Here is a 15,480-nt window from a genome sequence, read left to right as displayed (position 1 = left end):
GCACACGAAGCCCAAACTCCCCTTCTCCCGGCCCATAAATACCCGCCCTGCTCTCGCCTAACCCCATCTCACTTTCCCCATTCCATCCAGGATATCACACATCCCATCCCCGCACTTCTTGTCTCTCTTAAATCTGTTCAATGCCTCCTCGTGTAGCTCCAGGCGCTAGTGGCGGCGGCGGTCGCGGCCGGGGAAGGGGTGGAGGCCCCTCTGATCGCGCTGCAGGCGGCCCTCGAGGTGGCGCCGTTCGTGGTGGCTTCAGAGGTCGCATCACTCCTGGACCTGCAGCCGCCGGTCGCGTCCCGGGAGGCCAACTGCCGGACACCAGCTCCCACATCACCACCATCGGTGTCAAACGGCCATCCTTTGGTCAGAGTGGTCGTGCTTTGGGTGTCTGGACCAATCATTACGAGGTGAAGATACCCGAGGCCAATATTCATCACTACGATGGTATGTTCATCTTCATCGGTCCAAACTGTTGACGTACTCACTGTCGTCATGCTGCCATCTAGTCGGTGTGTATATTTCGTGTGCTACATCTCTCTCATTGTACTCACACCAGCCTTGTGATAGTCATCTCCCCGTCTGAGAAGACGTTGCCTGCTCGATTGAACATGGAGATTATCAAGAGGCTGCAGTCCGACATTGCTCCGGACGTGTTTACCCCTCGTGCCGTGTACGACGGCCGCAAGAACATGTTTGCTGCTCGCGAGCTTCCTTTCCCTTCAGGGTCCCAAGAGGTATAGAGTCTTCCTCCTCCCTGCGAGCTCCTGCTAATTTACGTGATTGTATAACAGTTCAGCTTCACACTGTCGGACCCCGCCTCTCCAGGTGAAGGTGGTGGTGAGGGAAGACGCGGCCCCAAGACCTACAAAGTCAAGCTCACTCACGTTGCTACAATCAACCCCGAGTGAGTCTTCCATACTTGCGTAGTCCACGGACTTCGCTGATTCGAGTTTGTCAAGGGTACTCGCTCGCTTCCTACAGGGTAAACAGTCTCACGACAATGCAGTCCTAACTGCAATCACTGTGAGTCCTATCTGTGATGCCCATCACATTGCTCCGCTCAACATTGATATCTCTATTCCGTTTCTCAGGCCTTGAACGTGGTGATTCGCATGGAGCCTACCCTGCATTACCCGTTCAACGTGCGATCCTTCTTCACCAACCTCGAGACTTCCGCGATCGGCGCCGGCATCGTCCTCTGGCGCGGCTACTTCCAATCTGTGCGGCCTGCGATTGGCCGAATGCTCATCAACGTGGACATTTCCACCGCGGCCATGTATAAACCAGGGCCTGCCATTGATGCCGCCCTGGAGTTCCTCGGTGTGACGCCGAGGGGCCCGCTCGCGCTCTCCCCGAGGCACGGCTTCCCTGACCGTGAGCTGATCAGGCTGCAGCGGTACCTTTCAGGCGTCCGCGTGCATGTGGACATCCCCGGACGCCCCGCCGCTGCTCGTCGCCCCGCCCGTGTCATTAAGAAGCTCACTAGGGCGGGCGCCAGCCAGCTCTCGTTCACACAGCGTGACGGCCGGAGCATCACTGTGGCCCAGTACTTCGAAGCGACGCACAACTATAAGCTTCGCTTCCCTGACATCGTCTGCGTTGAGGTATGTTGTTGCATCGGGCGCTATGTCGAAGCGCAATTGCTCAGTTGGATCACCATAGCTTGGCTCGGGGGCGATCATCCCCATGGAATGCTGCACTATTCCGGAGGGCCAGATTATGCGGAAGCAGGTGCCGCCCGAGAAGACCAAGGATGTCTTGAACTTCGCGACGAAGAGGCCGCACGAGCGGCTCAACAGCATCCGCCAGGCTCTCGGTGTTCTGAACTACGGCCAATCCGAATACGTTAGGGTAAGCCAAGGTGTTTCCGACCGTTGCGCCATTTTCTGACTTTGCGTTGCAGCACTTCGGCATGGAAGTTAGCCCGAACGCGGACGTTCTATCCCTCCAGGCGCGCATCCTCGACCCGCCGACTCTCATGTACGGCCAGGGAAGCCGTCAGCCTACCATCGTAAGTTCTCCTAAGTCCCCAGTCGCACGTACACAACTCAACTTTACCTTCTCGAAGACGCCGCGCGATGGCGCATGGAACATGGTCGACAAGAAGTTCCACCGGCCGGCCGCTATCAACCGATGGGTCGTCGTCGTCTACGAGCGTGAACAGCGCTTCAACAGGGAGACCGCTCGGGAGATGGTCAGGGGTCTTCTGGAGGGCTTCGCCGCTGTCGGTAAGTTCTCGTCGCTTGGTCGCCTCGCTCTGTCTCATGTAAGCGCTGGTAGGCATGAGGGTCAACGAGACCGATCCTGTCATCATCCACGACCGGCCACAGAAGATCTACGATGTAAGTCGTTGTCTCTTCCTCTTTCACGCTGCGATATTGAAACGCCATCGCTCCACTAGTCTCTTCAAGCGGCTGGATTGAGGTGCATCGAGAAGCACGGCGGCGGCGGTCCCGGACCCGACCTCATCGTTGTCGTCCTTCCCGAATCTTCTGCCGATATGTATCAGGCTGTCAAACAGTACGGCTTCTCTGCGTTCGTTTTTGTCTAACCTCTGATGTTCATCGCGCGTAGCTTCGGCGACATCCAGCGCGGTGTCGCTACGCAATGCTTGAGGAGCAACAAATGCAATCGCGCGAACAAGCAGTATTTCGCAAACGTCCTCCTCAAGTAAGTCTTCTGTCATTTGGTTTCATGCCTGCGGCTGATACGATCGCTTGAAGAATCAATCCCAAGCTCGGCGGCATCAATGTCATCCCCGACCCACGATCCGTTCCGGTCCTCACCGACCCGCGCAACCCCACGATAGTGATGGGTGCGGATGTCATTCACCCCGCTCCGGGCGCCGACGGCCGTCCGTCGTTCACGGCCCTGGTGGGCAACGTCGACTCTGAGACGGCGAAGTACGTCGCAGACTGTCGCGTCCAAACCTCGCGCCAGGAGATGATCGATGATCTCGAGGCCATGGCGACAAAGCATATCGACATGTACAAGAAGTACCGTCTTAATGTCGAGAAGAAGTCGCCCGCAGACCCCAAGCGAGTCATCTTCTATCGTGACGGTGTCTCGGAAGGCCAGTTCCAACACGTCCTGGACATCGGTGCGTTGCCCTTCGATCTTCTGCAACAGACCCTTCACTCACCTGTGCATTGGATGTCATGACTCCAGAACTACCTCAGTTGAAGAGTACGTGCAGTTGGAGAGAGTCGATTGCAGGCTCAGGGTCTAATGCAGTCGGTGTTTCGGTTTACAGGGGCTCTCGCGAATAACAATGTGAACGCGAAGATCACTGTGATCGTGGTCGGCAAGCGCCACCACGTTCGCTTCTTCCCGCAGAGAAGGGACGATGCGGATAGGAGCGGCAACTGCCCTGCCGGAACTGTCGTCGACCGTGATATCACGCACCCCACGGAATTCGACTTCTACTTGCAGAGCCACAGCGGATAAGTACCTTCACTACGTGCCGAATGAATTCTTGACTGACACGATCTGTTTGGGTATATACGCTGCTCGGAACGTCTCGCCCTGCGCACTACAACGTGCTCTATGACGAGAACGAGTTCACTGCGGATGCCCTGCAAGCGCTCTCGTTCGCGCTGTGTCACGTCTACGCCCGGTCTACCCGCTCGGTTTCTATTCCTGCCCCTGTTTACTGTAAGTTGTGCTGTCCGAATTCGAGCGGACCCTTGTCGCTAATAACTGTTCATCTCGCTTACTACCAGATGCGGACATCGTGTGCTCGCGCGCTAAGAACCATTATAGCCCCGACGGCGACTTCGACCTGACCGAGTCTGGCACGCAGCTCGATTCTGCTGACGCGGGTCGCCAGCTCGAGGCCTACAAGGCGAACTTCAGGCCCTTGCACAACAATTCGAAGAGGTTGATGTACTTCACTTAGGGCCTCCACCCTCGGTCGCCACCGTCTCCAAGTTCAAGTTGTTGTCAGGACCGGGCTAGGGTAGAACAGTCACGGACCCCGTTGTGCCGTCGTGTTGCCGTTGTGCTCATGCTGTATCGTCTTCTCCTGCTGCCCTTGCTATCCCCGTCTTCTCGTCATCGCTAAGCTTGAAATGTCGTTGTTTTCGTCGTCCTGCATCTCGTGTTACGGATTCCCCCATCCCACCCTATTCCCCACACCCACTGCATTCCCCGTTATGTCTTCCCCTCACGATCTACGCATGTCATGTAAGCTGTATGTACCGTATGAACCTTGTATGAATCTTGTATGTTTGTTCCGGAATCTGTGTCTCAGTCCCTGTCGGCGGTGGCGGCGGAACCGGGACCACAGCGCCCTCGGAGAGTCATGGCATGAGCGGCACATAGCATCGATCGCCCTAGCACTGGCGATGTTTTCATTCGAACACAGGGATAACACAGCCGCTCACTACTCATGCCATACGACGCGGTTTTATGAAGCTCGCTGAGATGCTGATCTGGTATGTTTTGCATTTGCTCGCGGTCATTCCGATGGACCCTCGGAGGCATCCCACGGCGTGCGGTCCGCGGGCGCTCGGCGACCACGGAGCCAAATGGAGCGAGGACACGGACACGTGCCGGATGGGCACCGTGAGACGGCTGGGTTTATGCTCAAGGTTGGCACTTCGACATGCCCGTCCTTCTCGTCCTCGCACTAAGCCCGCAGCGTCGTGCTTTCTGACCCAAACGACGACGCGTAAGCGGCTCACCTCGGGAGCATATGAACCGATACCTTCCCCGCGTTCGGCCAACCTAACTTCGTGCTGCAGCAGGTGTAACGTATTTATGCCCATTGCCCCCCGCGTGCGGGCTGGCATCGCATGTGGTCCTCTCCCAGGTGGGTGGGCGAGGTCGTGTTCCCCATGACGCGCTCTGGAACGACCCGCGGAGCAGATTCCCAAATAACCCTCTTCTGGCTAGCCAACACGATCACTTCATGGTTTCCATGCGGCATCGAGCGCCCTCTGGCCGAAGGCCTTGGGAGGAATGCGTCCCATGCCAGGGGCCGGGACGGACAAAGCACCACCGACGAAAGCTCATCTCCGGACGTGTTACACGGTGTTTTTTCTCGTTGCATTCGTCCCACTGGCGCTCAGGGAAGCTTCCCAGCCGTAGCCGTATGTGAGTCCCTGCCTGCGTATCCACATGTTGCTGCGTGCAGTTGCCAATGCTTCTTTTGGCCATGCTCCGGATCGTCCGGATAGATACTGTGTGGAGGAACGTCTTGGAATGCGATGTCGTCACATTTACTTCCTTGGGTGGACCCTTGTGCTCAACGAGCATCGGAGGGCTGAGCTGTTGGATCCACTCCATCTTAGTTAAATAGCCGGGCTTGGCGGTAGCTGCGTTTTCTCTGAGCTCCCCTCCCCGCCTCTCAGCTCCCCACCTCTGACGACTCGCCTACCGCTCGCCGCCAATGTCTCCACTGTCACTGCCGAATAACATGGGTCCTCAACGCCGCAACGTTCGACGCAAGCCCGTCCCGAGGCTCTCCCCTGATACAACCACCGCCCCTTCTCTACCAGCGCGAGGGATCCAAAGGCTTTCGCTCACCATCAATATTAATAAGGAGGTCCCGCCGGTATGTTTAATACCAGAGCTGTCTCCTACATGTCAGCGCCACAGCTCATTAGGCCTCCACAGCTCCCCGTTGAGTGGTCTGATACAATGGAGCATGCGTCTACGCACGACAAACGGCATGCAGTGTATCTGCGTAACTCGCTCCCGCCCGAGCTACCACCGAAGGACGACGAATCGGTTGCTGGCAGCCGACCGGAATCGCCTAACTCGACGCTGGTGGAGGAGCTGGAGGTCCAGGAAGGCTCCACTGTGAGTGCCGCCTCCATGCGTATCAGTATCGCGTACAGATCAGTACCGACGGAGCTTACTCGTGCCGACGGGCACCCACCTCGCCATTGCCTGCAGCCCGTCCTATCGCCACAGTCAGAGTCCTTGCCGGTACAGAGTGTCGAGTGCACTCTCCCGCAACCGACGCCGGACGTCCGCAGACGAGCGAGCCAAAAATCACTGCCGAAGGTGTGTGACGCGCGTACAGTAGTTAATATCTCGCTGATCTCTTTCATTTACGACGACGTGCGCTTGCAGATCTATCGACCGCCCACTCCGCCAATCCCGGCACAGTACCCAAAACTGCGATCTGGTGGTCATTCCAGGGCGAGCTCGCAGGATAGCCAAACACATATTGTACGTCGGTGACCGTGCCTTTTGTCCCAAACGAGAAGCTGATCTATTCTCGTCAGATCTACAACGGACATGTGTCCGCAGAGCAGCGGGATTCCGCACCGCCCTCGTCCACGCTTACTAGCTGGCCTGGCAGGCTAGGAACCGACGTCTCAGTAACCGCTCACTCTCTTGAGTCACGTAGTAACGTCCTTTCTTTCGCTGGCAGCAAAGACTTGCCCCCACGGCGTGGCGGAACATCCCCTCATGTCCGTCGCCAGAGCGCAGGCTCGATGTCGACAGGCAACAGGTCGTCAACGGGGAGGTCTCAATTTACTTGTCATAGCATGTGCTCCGGCATGTGGTACGCCCTGAAAAGGTTGGGCCTTCATCTTCGGGTAAAGGTGGGCCACAACACCAAATATTAAATGTTCGTGTCACGCTTCCCTTCCTGGTCCTGGGTTTTCGGTGCTGTCGACTGCTATCGTTATTTTTGTCGTTACGAGATTATGCTTTGACTTTTGACATGATCCATGCACATGAACATGTAACCTAGGCCTAGTTGTATTACCTACCATGGTGTTTTCTCTGTGCTCCCACTGTACTTACATGAGCGTTGACACAAAATGTATTGCTCAGCCAATCAGCGGGCCGGTGTGCGTCAACTGCGAACAAGCGCAAGCCGGCGGGTCTGCGTTCACGGCCACTCCGCCGGACAACGCCTTACACACTGCCCTCTGCGCGCGAGCCAACGCCCACTGCGATACCTGCTGTGATGCTTCTACATTGATCCATCTAATCTCGCGAAGATTTCATAGACTATCCTTGCGGCTCTGACTTCTGTGCTATCTGCGAACACCTCTGACACGACGGCGCGCTATCTCCCTCTGGCAACTTCAACCATCGCACAGTCTACATCGGATGGGAGTCCAGGACGACCAGAGCAGGCCGTCTGCTCGCCAAATCTTTGAGGAGACACTCTCCGGCGCGCGCCCAAGGCCGTTCATCCCACATCTCCGTTCGGACCCGGCATCGTACCAGCCTATACCCCACAGTCTTCGAGAGTTTCGCGAGCAGGAGGGCGCAGAGCACCGGCGGAAGCGACTGCGTGCACTGTGGGCGAAGCTCCCGAAGAGGGACAACGCGCCGGCGATTGATGACGAGACCGTCGCGCGGGCGTACCCCGTCAAGCGGGACGAGGACTTGACGGCGGATAGCGCGCGGCAGCTGGGCGAGATGTACGAGGACGAGCTGCTCGGACGGTGCGGGGTTCACAGTCAGGGCCCGTTCTCGCGACGCGTGTCATGGCCTGAATTCGAGAAGTACGCGGATGCGAAAGAGACTGGTGCGTTCATACTGCTTGGGTTGCTATCCCTCTGCACGGGCCGTCTGCTAAGGGCGCATCGCCCACAGAGCTATGGCATATCTTTCATGATGAACTAGACCTGGACGGGAACGGGCATCTCGACGCGGAAGAACTGCAGCTCGCATTGCAGAAGGCTGGTATGTACTCCCGTATCTTACTACCCAAGTCCGAGGGAGCTGACGCAGCGGACCCAGGCATAGCGCTAGCCCCTTCGACGCTTTCCGAATTCATCACGTTCCTCACCTCTTCCCCGCACTCCCACGCGATAAACTTCGAAGAGTTCCGAGACTTCCTGCTGCTCATGCCCCGGAAAGCATCGCCCGAAGAGATCTTCAGGTACTATGAGGTCCGAAAATTCATGGGCGATGATGGGCGAGGTGCTGCGCGCGTCACCATGGAAGGTGTGTTCATTCGAAACGAAATTCGACCCATTCTGACCGCTGTTGGCCTTTTCAAGGCGATGTTAGTCTCAGCGCAGAGGATCTCGCGTTAGGGGGACCAGTGCACTCCGCCGCTTCCCCGAGGGACGTGCAACCATTACTCGTAGATCACAAAGCATCAGTAGATGACGGGGAAGACGACGATGTGGAGTACGACGATTTAGAGGACGAAGAGCCTCATCACATCTGGCTCGGCGGGAAGACCGCTGTCAAATTCCTTCTCGCCGGTGGATTTGCTGGAGCTGGCAAGCGTCTCTCTCAATAACTCGTGCGAGGTGCTGACTGTCTTCCAGTTTCGCGAACATGTACAGCGCCGTTCGATAGGCTGAAGATTTTCTTAATTACGCGACCACCAGAACTCGGAGGAACCACACTCTCTTCCCAAACACCGATACGCGGGATCAAAGCAATAATGGGCGCCATTGCGAGGATATATTCCGAAGGGGGCGTCCTTGCCTTCTGGACGGGCAATGGTCTCTCCGTAGCGAAGATCTTACCGGAGTCTGCTATCAAGTTCCTCACCTATGAATCATCCGTCAGTCGATCATCATTGCAGTACTTCATAAACTCTCACACCCCGTATATTGTCGCAGAAACGCATGTTCGCTCAATATTGGGATAAAGTGGACGATCCTCGAGACATCAGTGGTGTCAGTCGTTTTCTTTCCGGTGGCCTTGGTGGGATTAGCAGCCAGCTTTGTGCGTTGCCGTAATGTAACGTTTGAGACCCATGTACTGATGGTCCTGCAGCCATCTATCCCATAGAAACGCTCAAGGTTTGCGTTGGTTCGTCACCGCATGCTTGAGATCCCTTCTCACCTAATTGTTCAGACACAAATGATGAGCAGCGCGGGTGGCGAACGCCGATCGCTGCGGGAAGCCGCCGTCCGATTATGGCAACTCGGTGGATTTCGAGCATACTACCGTGGTCTGACGGTCAGTTCGTGTTGCCTCGCGTTATGGGCACAATTATTGACGTCTAATTTTAAGATTGGCCTCGTTGGAGTTTTCCCGTGAGTGCCCACCAACACGATGTCCATCCTTCAGCTTCCTACATCCTCTACAGATACTCCGCGATCGACATGAGTACATTCGAGGCCCTGAAGCTGGCCTACCTGCGGTCGACAGGCAAGGACGAGCCGGGCGTGCTTGCATTGTTAGCGTTTGGCAGTGTCTCGGGCAGTGTCGGGGCGACCAGTGTATACCCACTCAATCTCGTCAGAACGCGATTGCAGGCTTCCGGGTCCTCCGGACACCCTGAACGGTACACCGGCATTATGGATGTCGTACAGAAGACGTATGCCAAAGATGGCTGGCGCGGCTTCTACCGAGGTCTATTACCTACATTAGCAAAGGTGCGCTATCGTGGCAGCCGTGCGGATCAAACTTCTATGCTGACTGTCATCCGCCCGGGATACAGGTGGTGCCTGCAGTGTCAATATCGTACGTCGTATATGAGTCCAGCAAATCAAAGTAAGTCCCCCAAAAATTTGCTGAGCCGGTACCCTGAAGTGTGTTGCTCACGCTGTCTCTTCGTAGGCTGGGCGTGTAGTTGCTTTCACTCTGCTGTCGTGTGTTCGGACCCTCTCATCAAATTTAGAGCAGTTCGACTATTATTAACCTGAATACCACGCACTGTATCTTCTACCGCATTTTAGTTTGGAATACACTAATCAATCAGACTGCCCGGTTGGCGGGGGACTTCGATCCTTCCTACGGTCGTCTTAATTACTGGAGTGTCGGGCGACCTACGACAAAATCAGTAATTTGTACACATGTACACACTTCGTTACATAAGCCATCAAGTCACATCTCTTATGAACGCGTTGCCAATATGTAGTCTTAATCTACCACTCATTAAGCTTGATTCCTGCTCTGGGGTCGACTGTCACATCGTTCATCTCGTCTGCGCTTGTCATTGACATGGAATACGTTCCGAGATATTCACAGCCGTTTACCTTGCAAGAGGCGAGGGGACTTGATGTCCCTATAATTACGGAAGGTCTGTATTACGTGCCTACCGTGCGACTGGAGCCCAGACATATTCAGTCTTCTGGGATCTAGAAATTTCGCGTCTCCAGAACTCTATTGCGCATCTTCAGAGGACCCAGGATGAACTGAAAGACGCCCTGTCGATTACACCCGGCGACTTAGAATTGTTAGAAGCGTTCGAGGAGAATGAGGTAGTCATGTGCGATAGTAATTTTGCATCTGCAGCTTGCATCTGCTAATTAGTTGTATAGTGGTTCCCAGAATGAACGGATCAGCATGTTACGGATTGCCCTGGCCGAGAAAGGGGTACCCATGAGTGCCCACTACGACCTTCGTGTCCAGCTCGGTACAACGGCAATGGAAACCTCGAATGCTGCAGCTCCTCCAGGTACTATACGATCCGGAAACCCTCGCACAGAGGGTCCATCCACTGCCTCCATAGACGGTGAAAACATAGACGGTGAAAACATAGACGGTGAAAACATAGACGGTGAAAATGAGGGCATATATTTGTAGTGTACTGTGTAGGCAGCTGTAGGTCACCGAGATGTGGAATCTTATATAATTGGTAAGACATTACGTAACGGGTCGGTGGCGTAGTTGGTTATCGCATCTGTCTAACACACAGAAGGTCCTCAGTTCGACCCTGGGCCGACTCATGTTAATTTTTCTCCGTCTACGCGGAAGGCGGACCTTACGACCACCCAAGTGTTGCTATGATCATGTAAATCATTTTCTGGTACAGTTCAGATAGACCATTCGGCAGAACGCACAAAGAAGGCAGTCTACTAGCGAATTCTAGACTAGTGCCTGTACGACTCGCAGCGACAGCTATTGATACTCTGGAAGACATACAACACAGGGGTTGCAAACTCGGCGAGGGCAACATCAAAGCGCACGGAATCGCTGAACTGTGATTTGCCTATCTAAAAACGGGACCTTTGATCTCCTTGTCACTGGCCGGGCGAGCGAATGTCGTCAGAGCCCGACCGCAGAGATGCGCAATACCATGCTTAGATACGTTGTTATCGCCTTGTATTATTTTAGGTTTCTCCAGCGACAAGTACATCATTCCGCCAAGTAGACTCCTTATTCAGGGATTGCCCAGACATGCCGAGCGAGCGACGAAACTTTATTAGAGCTTGTGTATTCGAGACTGAGAAGCGCCAGCCAGCAGCAGACCAGAGAACCAACGCTAGAGTCTCGATCGAAGAGACACAAGAGAATGTCGAAGTGCATTGCGACGCCGGACTTAGCGTCGCTTCCGAGCTTTGGGCTTGGAACCACTGGCTTGGAGAGACTACGGCGCTGTGCGGTGTGAACCCAACGTCCGTGAAGGACTCCCACGTACCTTCTTCGGAGCGGTCATGACGGTCTGGTTTCCTCCCATCTCCGTCTTCCGGACGGTAGATCTCTGTAGCAACTTGAGAACCAGTCATTAGGCAGAGCGGTAAATTTACCAAGCGTTTGAAGGGTGTCGGTGCCTGAAGTTCGTCCGCGGTCTTGAACGGGGACTTGGACTTGCGTCGCTTACCGAGAGAAGAAGGTGGCGTCGGTTTCCGCATTGACAGCACGTCATCGTCAAAGTCAAGAATCTCGTCAGAACAGTCAGTGGCCAGCCTGCTAAAGTAGGGCTTGTTCGCATTCTTGTTGATTGCAGGGTCAGGAGGCGTCGTCTTCTGGAAACCCTGAGGCGCTGGACTCTGAGCAGGGAGATCTCTTCCTGAGGTAACATGCACGGACGCGCTATCTGGAGCAGCTGCGCGACGATCAGTATGCAGTACTGCTGGGGTTCGTTTCGTTGATATCGTAATGTCAACGTTGGTAGGTTGCTATGCGGACGTGATGGGTTCACACCAGGTCATCTCACGAAGTGTAGACTGCAGGACATACCAGTCCATCCCTATCAGGGGCTTGCGCGGGAGAGCTGCTCTGCGCGGAAGACATCCATGAGGTAGGGTCGATCATAGAATGGTCCACTGGTGTTGGGATGGGTACGGCCTTCTATTGTGTGATCCGTGAGCAATATGATATTGTACAGACATCTGGGATCAGCATACCTTGTCATTGAGGTGCTTTGCTAGCGTGATTTCAAGACGGTGGGCTTTGGCACGCATCTCCTTGAGCGCATTGTCTCGCTACATCATGATAAGCATTAAGGCGAGCCAAGGACGCGAGCACGCACGCGACGAAGCTCATTGCGGCTGGCCACGAGTTCCTGTTCATGTATGGCTTGCGAGGTCTGAATGAGCGTTTGAATGAAGACCTTCTCTTCGTCGTTCTGGTATGGTTCAGTCGACGCGCAAAGCGCGTTCGCACAAACAACGTACTAGATCTCCCACACGATAGCGAGCGTCCAGGGTCTTGGCTCGTAAGATATTCTTCATCTCTGCAGCTTCCAAGGTGGCAACCAGGGATCTGAGTCTTCGAAGTTCGGTTTCGATTTCCGGACATGGCAGTTGCGCCTGGTGAAGCTGTTCTCGGAGGGCTCGTATCTCATTGTCAAGCGAAAGCTTGCGATCTTCAGCTGAAGTGGCTCGAGAGCGAGCTTCTCGGAGGTCTTCTGCCAGCTGCTGCAGACGTTTCTCTTCCATCTCGAGACGTGAAGCAAATGTCGACTCCTGCTGCTTAAGCCGATCGGCGTGCTCTTCTTGTATGGCGGACAAAGACGCTTCCTGACGTTTGAGTGCTACGTCCATAACATCCATCGTAGTCTGCAGGCCAAGCTTTTGCTCCTGCAAGACCGAGACGTCCGATTCGAGCTTGGCTTTGACCTCCGCTAGGGCCTTCTACATGGTCACGTCAGTACAATCGACCCGTCGTCGTGAAGGGCACTCACGGCATGCACCGCCTCCGCGGACAGTAATCGTTCCTGAGACGCATCAGCTTCTCGCATCCTGTGGTGAGAAGAATGAGCACCTGAGCATCACCAGCGGACTCCCGGGTCAGCCGCAAGGTGATTGCTTGATCTTCGAATCGTTCTTCGAGAGACTACGCGAATTGCGAGCTCAATTGACAGAGCGAAACTATGCCACAGTCGAGCTCACCTGGCGGCGTATATTCGCTTGCTGTAACCTAACTCGAAGAGTATGGGTAAATGCACCAAGAAGATGAATAGGACGTACTTATCAGTACGATCGGCGAGCTCTTGACGCATACGGCCAAGAGCTGACTCCAAATCATTGATTTTATCTGTCAGGGCGCCTTTCTCCTTCAGCAACCTCTCGTTGTCCTTCGAAACTGCCTGTCCATGAGCGTTGCTCGCTCCTAATTCGCTCTTCAGTTCCTGGATAGTCTTGTTGAGCTCCGCATTCTCGCCTTCTGAACGCTTCAGCCTGTCGCTTGTTATCAGTAATTTGGGGGACTATAGGAACAGGCAAGAACTCGTACCTTGATCCGAGATCTGTCATCTGCGAGTCTTTCTCCGAGTTTGCAGCCCTCAATGCAGCTGCGTGTGCCTCATTCTTGACGACGACATCCTTAAGGCGGTCAACCCTAACACCCAATGTCAACGTGCGGCGTTACAAGTTTCCAGAGAATTCCTTACTCAGGCTGAATGTCGCGAAGGGAAGCGACGCAGGCATCCTTCTCCGCAACAATCTCAAGAAGCCTTGCATTTCTAGAAGGTGTTGGAAGTACACAGGATCTCTTGTAGATAGGTGCTTACTCGTGCTGGACCGTCTGGAGGGTCTGGAGTTCGGCGTCTTTTCGTGCGACAAGTTCTTGCAGTTCAACGAGTCTAGGACGGTGAGGTCAGCGCCACGAGCACGTCAGATGCCTGCAGGATATATACCTCTCTTGCGTAGTCTGTAATTTCGCTTCATATTCGGCGGAAGCCGCAAGAACTTCGCACAGCTTGTTCTGTTGCTCCTTCAGAGACGCTGCTAAGCCGGATGTTTCTCCGGCTACTCGGACGTCAGATGAGAGCGAGAGCAGTAGGACAATCGTATTTGTTCACTCACTTGTGCCACGTATTATGTCATTTGCTTTGCGAAGTGCGGCGCGATCGTCGCTTTGAGCCGCCTCAAGTTCCGCTATGCGACCTTTTGCTTCCACGAGCTCTCCTCCGACAGATTGCAACCGATCGCGCAGGAGATCGACAACCTGTTGACCTACACAGGCTTACTTTCTTCACACTCTCTCGTGAAGATGAAATGAACTTACTTCTTGAGCACTCGAGTTCTAGCGTCTTCATGACGTTTTTCAGCTCTGTCGACTCCGCCCATTGTTTACCCGGTTCGAGATGAGGTTGTATGCCTGGACGCTCCTTGGTTAATCAACACAGTCTAAGCTCAGATACCACTCACTCTCGATCATCGAAGAGACAGAGTTGCGAAGTTCTTGCACATCAGGAATAGAAGCGCGAAGGTTTGTAATAGCGCCAAAAGACTCCTCAGATCGAGTCTTCAGGTCACCCATAGCTGTGCGAACAGCCTCGAGACTAGCATATGTACAGTCAACAGCAGTGGACGATGAAGAGCAAATACAATACCTCTTGGAGCTAGCCTGCAAGCTTTGTTTCGCTGCATCCTTGACAGCCTTGAGTCGTTGAGATAGCTCGTCCTTTTCTTTACCGCTAGACTCGATTTGGGAGTGCAAGAGCACAATTTCTCGTCGCTGAGAAAAAAGTTGGCACTGCATATATGCGCATGATTTTCAACGAATCCGCACCAAGTCTTCGATTTCAAACTTGGTGTTCCGTAGGTCCGTCGCTCCTCGCATCATGATGGAGGAGATGTCGTCATCTTGTCGGCCATGAACGGAACTCAACACTGATGCGCTCCGAGAGTAGATACGAGGGGCCACATCCTCTCGTGGTGCTGTGAGTCTATAATGCTCTGGATCCACGGCTGAAATCGCTTTTCCTCGCACCGAGGGCCCTGGTGATTCTTCTCAAACGGTGGTGAGAGCATTGATATTTACGATCCGAAGTGGGGCGCACCTGGGTCCAACCGTTGACGGAGACTCTTTGCAGGCCGCTTCTCAGAGAACGGGCGCGAATGAGAGACATTGGACGTGGTCTGCGGTGCTTGCGGTGGACTCTCTCTAGGGATACTGCATTGGTTGCCAGGAAATCCGCGGGGCGACACTAGAGTAAGAGAAGTTTGGGGGACCATTGACATAACCGACCCAGGGCGAGGATATGGGTGCGCATCGTCAGAGCTGTCATCGGCCTTCGGAGACAGATATCTGGAGCCTAGAATGAGACGGCTGCGCTGCGAGTCGCTTTGACGTGCACGTTGCAAGGAGTTGAGCGTATCATGGTTCCCAAGCGCAGAGTGCATCGTCTCTGGGCTAACAACTTGGTCGCGTTGTTGTTGACCATGGCCAGGAGCTTCTGACAACAGATGCCGGCCATCACGGCCCAACTCCAAGTGAGTCGAGTCGGCTTTGAGAGCCTGAGATCGCTCTTGGAAGTTCTGTGTACCGGAAAATGGAAAGAGCCTCTGTCGCAAGGAGCTGCCGCTCATGGCCAGAACGAGGGGTTTATCTTACGCCTGGTGGTAATGGATGTGGAAG

The 15,480-nt window shown here is 54.6% G+C and overlaps 5 protein-coding genes and 1 non-coding gene across 6 annotated transcripts; 5 read left to right on the top strand and 1 right to left on the bottom strand.

The window, feature by feature from the left end:
• Positions 1–120: 120 nt before the first annotated feature.
• DICSQDRAFT_155289 (argonaute-like protein) lies at positions 121–4,169 on the top strand. The gene is made up of 16 exons (XM_007365967.1): positions 121–450; positions 571–740; positions 798–910; positions 966–1,029; positions 1,098–1,610; positions 1,669–1,857; positions 1,910–2,017; positions 2,075–2,234; positions 2,287–2,348; positions 2,408–2,526; positions 2,581–2,676; positions 2,730–3,106; positions 3,175–3,192; positions 3,260–3,449; positions 3,512–3,660; positions 3,729–4,169. Exons 1-16 carry the CDS (start codon positions 141–143, stop codon positions 3,902–3,904), a joined length of 2,814 nt encoding a protein of 937 aa, XP_007366029.1. The 5' UTR covers positions 121–140; the 3' UTR covers positions 3,905–4,169.
• A 449-nt stretch (positions 4,170–4,618) lies between these two features.
• DICSQDRAFT_155288 (uncharacterized protein) lies at positions 4,619–6,797 on the top strand. The gene is made up of 6 exons (XM_007365966.1): positions 4,619–5,103; positions 5,187–5,563; positions 5,626–5,811; positions 5,908–6,018; positions 6,088–6,186; positions 6,243–6,797. Exons 2-6 carry the CDS (start codon positions 5,399–5,401, stop codon positions 6,588–6,590), a joined length of 909 nt encoding a protein of 302 aa, XP_007366028.1. The 5' UTR covers positions 4,619–5,103; positions 5,187–5,398; the 3' UTR covers positions 6,591–6,797.
• An 87-nt stretch (positions 6,798–6,884) lies between these two features.
• Positions 6,885–9,819, top strand: DICSQDRAFT_155287 (mitochondrial carrier). Its single transcript, XM_007365965.1, has 12 exons — positions 6,885–7,507; positions 7,576–7,665; positions 7,723–7,929; positions 7,986–8,213; positions 8,262–8,503; positions 8,562–8,667; positions 8,719–8,744; positions 8,800–8,904; positions 8,959–8,981; positions 9,035–9,323; positions 9,389–9,441; positions 9,508–9,819. The coding sequence occupies exons 1-12, from the start codon at positions 7,084–7,086 to the stop codon at positions 9,518–9,520; spliced, it is 1,806 nt and encodes a 601-aa protein (XP_007366027.1). The 5' UTR covers positions 6,885–7,083; the 3' UTR covers positions 9,521–9,819.
• Positions 9,820–9,854: 35 nt separating this feature from the next.
• Positions 9,855–10,481, top strand: DICSQDRAFT_136761 (uncharacterized protein). Its single transcript, XM_007365964.1, has 3 exons — positions 9,855–9,970; positions 10,033–10,159; positions 10,212–10,481. The coding sequence occupies exons 1-3, from the start codon at positions 9,892–9,894 to the stop codon at positions 10,474–10,476; spliced, it is 471 nt and encodes a 156-aa protein (XP_007366026.1). The 5' UTR covers positions 9,855–9,891; the 3' UTR covers positions 10,477–10,481.
• A 64-nt stretch (positions 10,482–10,545) lies between these two features.
• On the top strand, positions 10,546–10,619 carry DICSQDRAFT_t90. The gene has a single exon. It is a non-coding gene; the product is annotated as a tRNA-Val (tRNA).
• A 440-nt stretch (positions 10,620–11,059) lies between these two features.
• DICSQDRAFT_180819 (uncharacterized protein) lies at positions 11,060–14,685 on the bottom strand (the record flags this gene model as incomplete). Its single annotated transcript, XM_007365963.1, has 20 exons — positions 11,060–11,260; positions 11,312–11,374; positions 11,421–11,792; positions 11,854–11,964; positions 12,021–12,098; positions 12,146–12,241; positions 12,291–12,749; positions 12,800–12,832; positions 12,880–12,951; positions 13,008–13,035; positions 13,086–13,295; positions 13,351–13,455; positions 13,508–13,579; positions 13,628–13,699; positions 13,754–13,865; positions 13,923–14,072; positions 14,125–14,217; positions 14,268–14,401; positions 14,453–14,577; positions 14,632–14,685. 20 exons carry the CDS (start codon positions 14,683–14,685, stop codon positions 11,213–11,215), a joined length of 2,487 nt encoding a protein of 828 aa, XP_007366025.1. The 3' UTR covers positions 11,060–11,212.
• Between the last annotated feature and the right edge of the window lie 795 nt (positions 14,686–15,480).

This window comes from Dichomitus squalens, assembly GCF_000275845.1.
Source record: "Dichomitus squalens LYAD-421 SS1 unplaced genomic scaffold DICSQscaffold_15, whole genome shotgun sequence".
NCBI lineage: Eukaryota > Fungi > Basidiomycota > Agaricomycetes > Polyporales > Polyporaceae > Dichomitus > Dichomitus squalens.
The sequence above is the reverse complement of the archived record's forward strand: the minus strand, read 5'-3'. Positions and strand labels throughout refer to the sequence as shown.

Bases quoted from the DNA above. Each gene is read 5' to 3' on its own strand.
- DICSQDRAFT_155289 (XM_007365967.1), top strand. From the start codon at position 141: ATGCCTCCTCGTGTAGCTCCAGGCGCTAGTGGCGGCGGCGGTCGCGGC. The intron at 2,527-2,580 runs GTACGGCTTCTC...CATCGCGCGTAG, and splicing joins ATGTATCAGGCTGTCAAACA to CTTCGGCGACATCCAGCGCG. The intron at 2,677-2,729 runs GTAAGTCTTCTG...GATCGCTTGAAG, and splicing joins TTCGCAAACGTCCTCCTCAA to AATCAATCCCAAGCTCGGCG.
- DICSQDRAFT_155288 (XM_007365966.1), top strand. From the start codon at position 5,399: ATGTCTCCACTGTCACTGCCGAATAACATGGGTCCTCAACGCCGCAAC. The intron at 5,564-5,625 runs GTATGTTTAATA...AGGCCTCCACAG, and splicing joins TTAATAAGGAGGTCCCGCCG to CTCCCCGTTGAGTGGTCTGA. The intron at 6,019-6,087 runs GTGTGTGACGCG...GTGCGCTTGCAG, and splicing joins GCCAAAAATCACTGCCGAAG to ATCTATCGACCGCCCACTCC.
- DICSQDRAFT_155287 (XM_007365965.1), top strand. From the start codon at position 7,084: ATGGGAGTCCAGGACGACCAGAGCAGGCCGTCTGCTCGCCAAATCTTT. The intron at 7,508-7,575 runs GTGCGTTCATAC...CATCGCCCACAG, and splicing joins CGCGGATGCGAAAGAGACTG to AGCTATGGCATATCTTTCAT. The intron at 8,905-8,958 runs GTCAGTTCGTGT...TCTAATTTTAAG, and splicing joins CATACTACCGTGGTCTGACG to ATTGGCCTCGTTGGAGTTTT.
- DICSQDRAFT_136761 (XM_007365964.1), top strand. From the start codon at position 9,892: ATGGAATACGTTCCGAGATATTCACAGCCGTTTACCTTGCAAGAGGCG. The intron at 9,971-10,032 runs GTCTGTATTACG...TCTGGGATCTAG, and splicing joins TGTCCCTATAATTACGGAAG to AAATTTCGCGTCTCCAGAAC. The intron at 10,160-10,211 runs GTGCGATAGTAA...TTAGTTGTATAG, and splicing joins GAGGAGAATGAGGTAGTCAT to TGGTTCCCAGAATGAACGGA.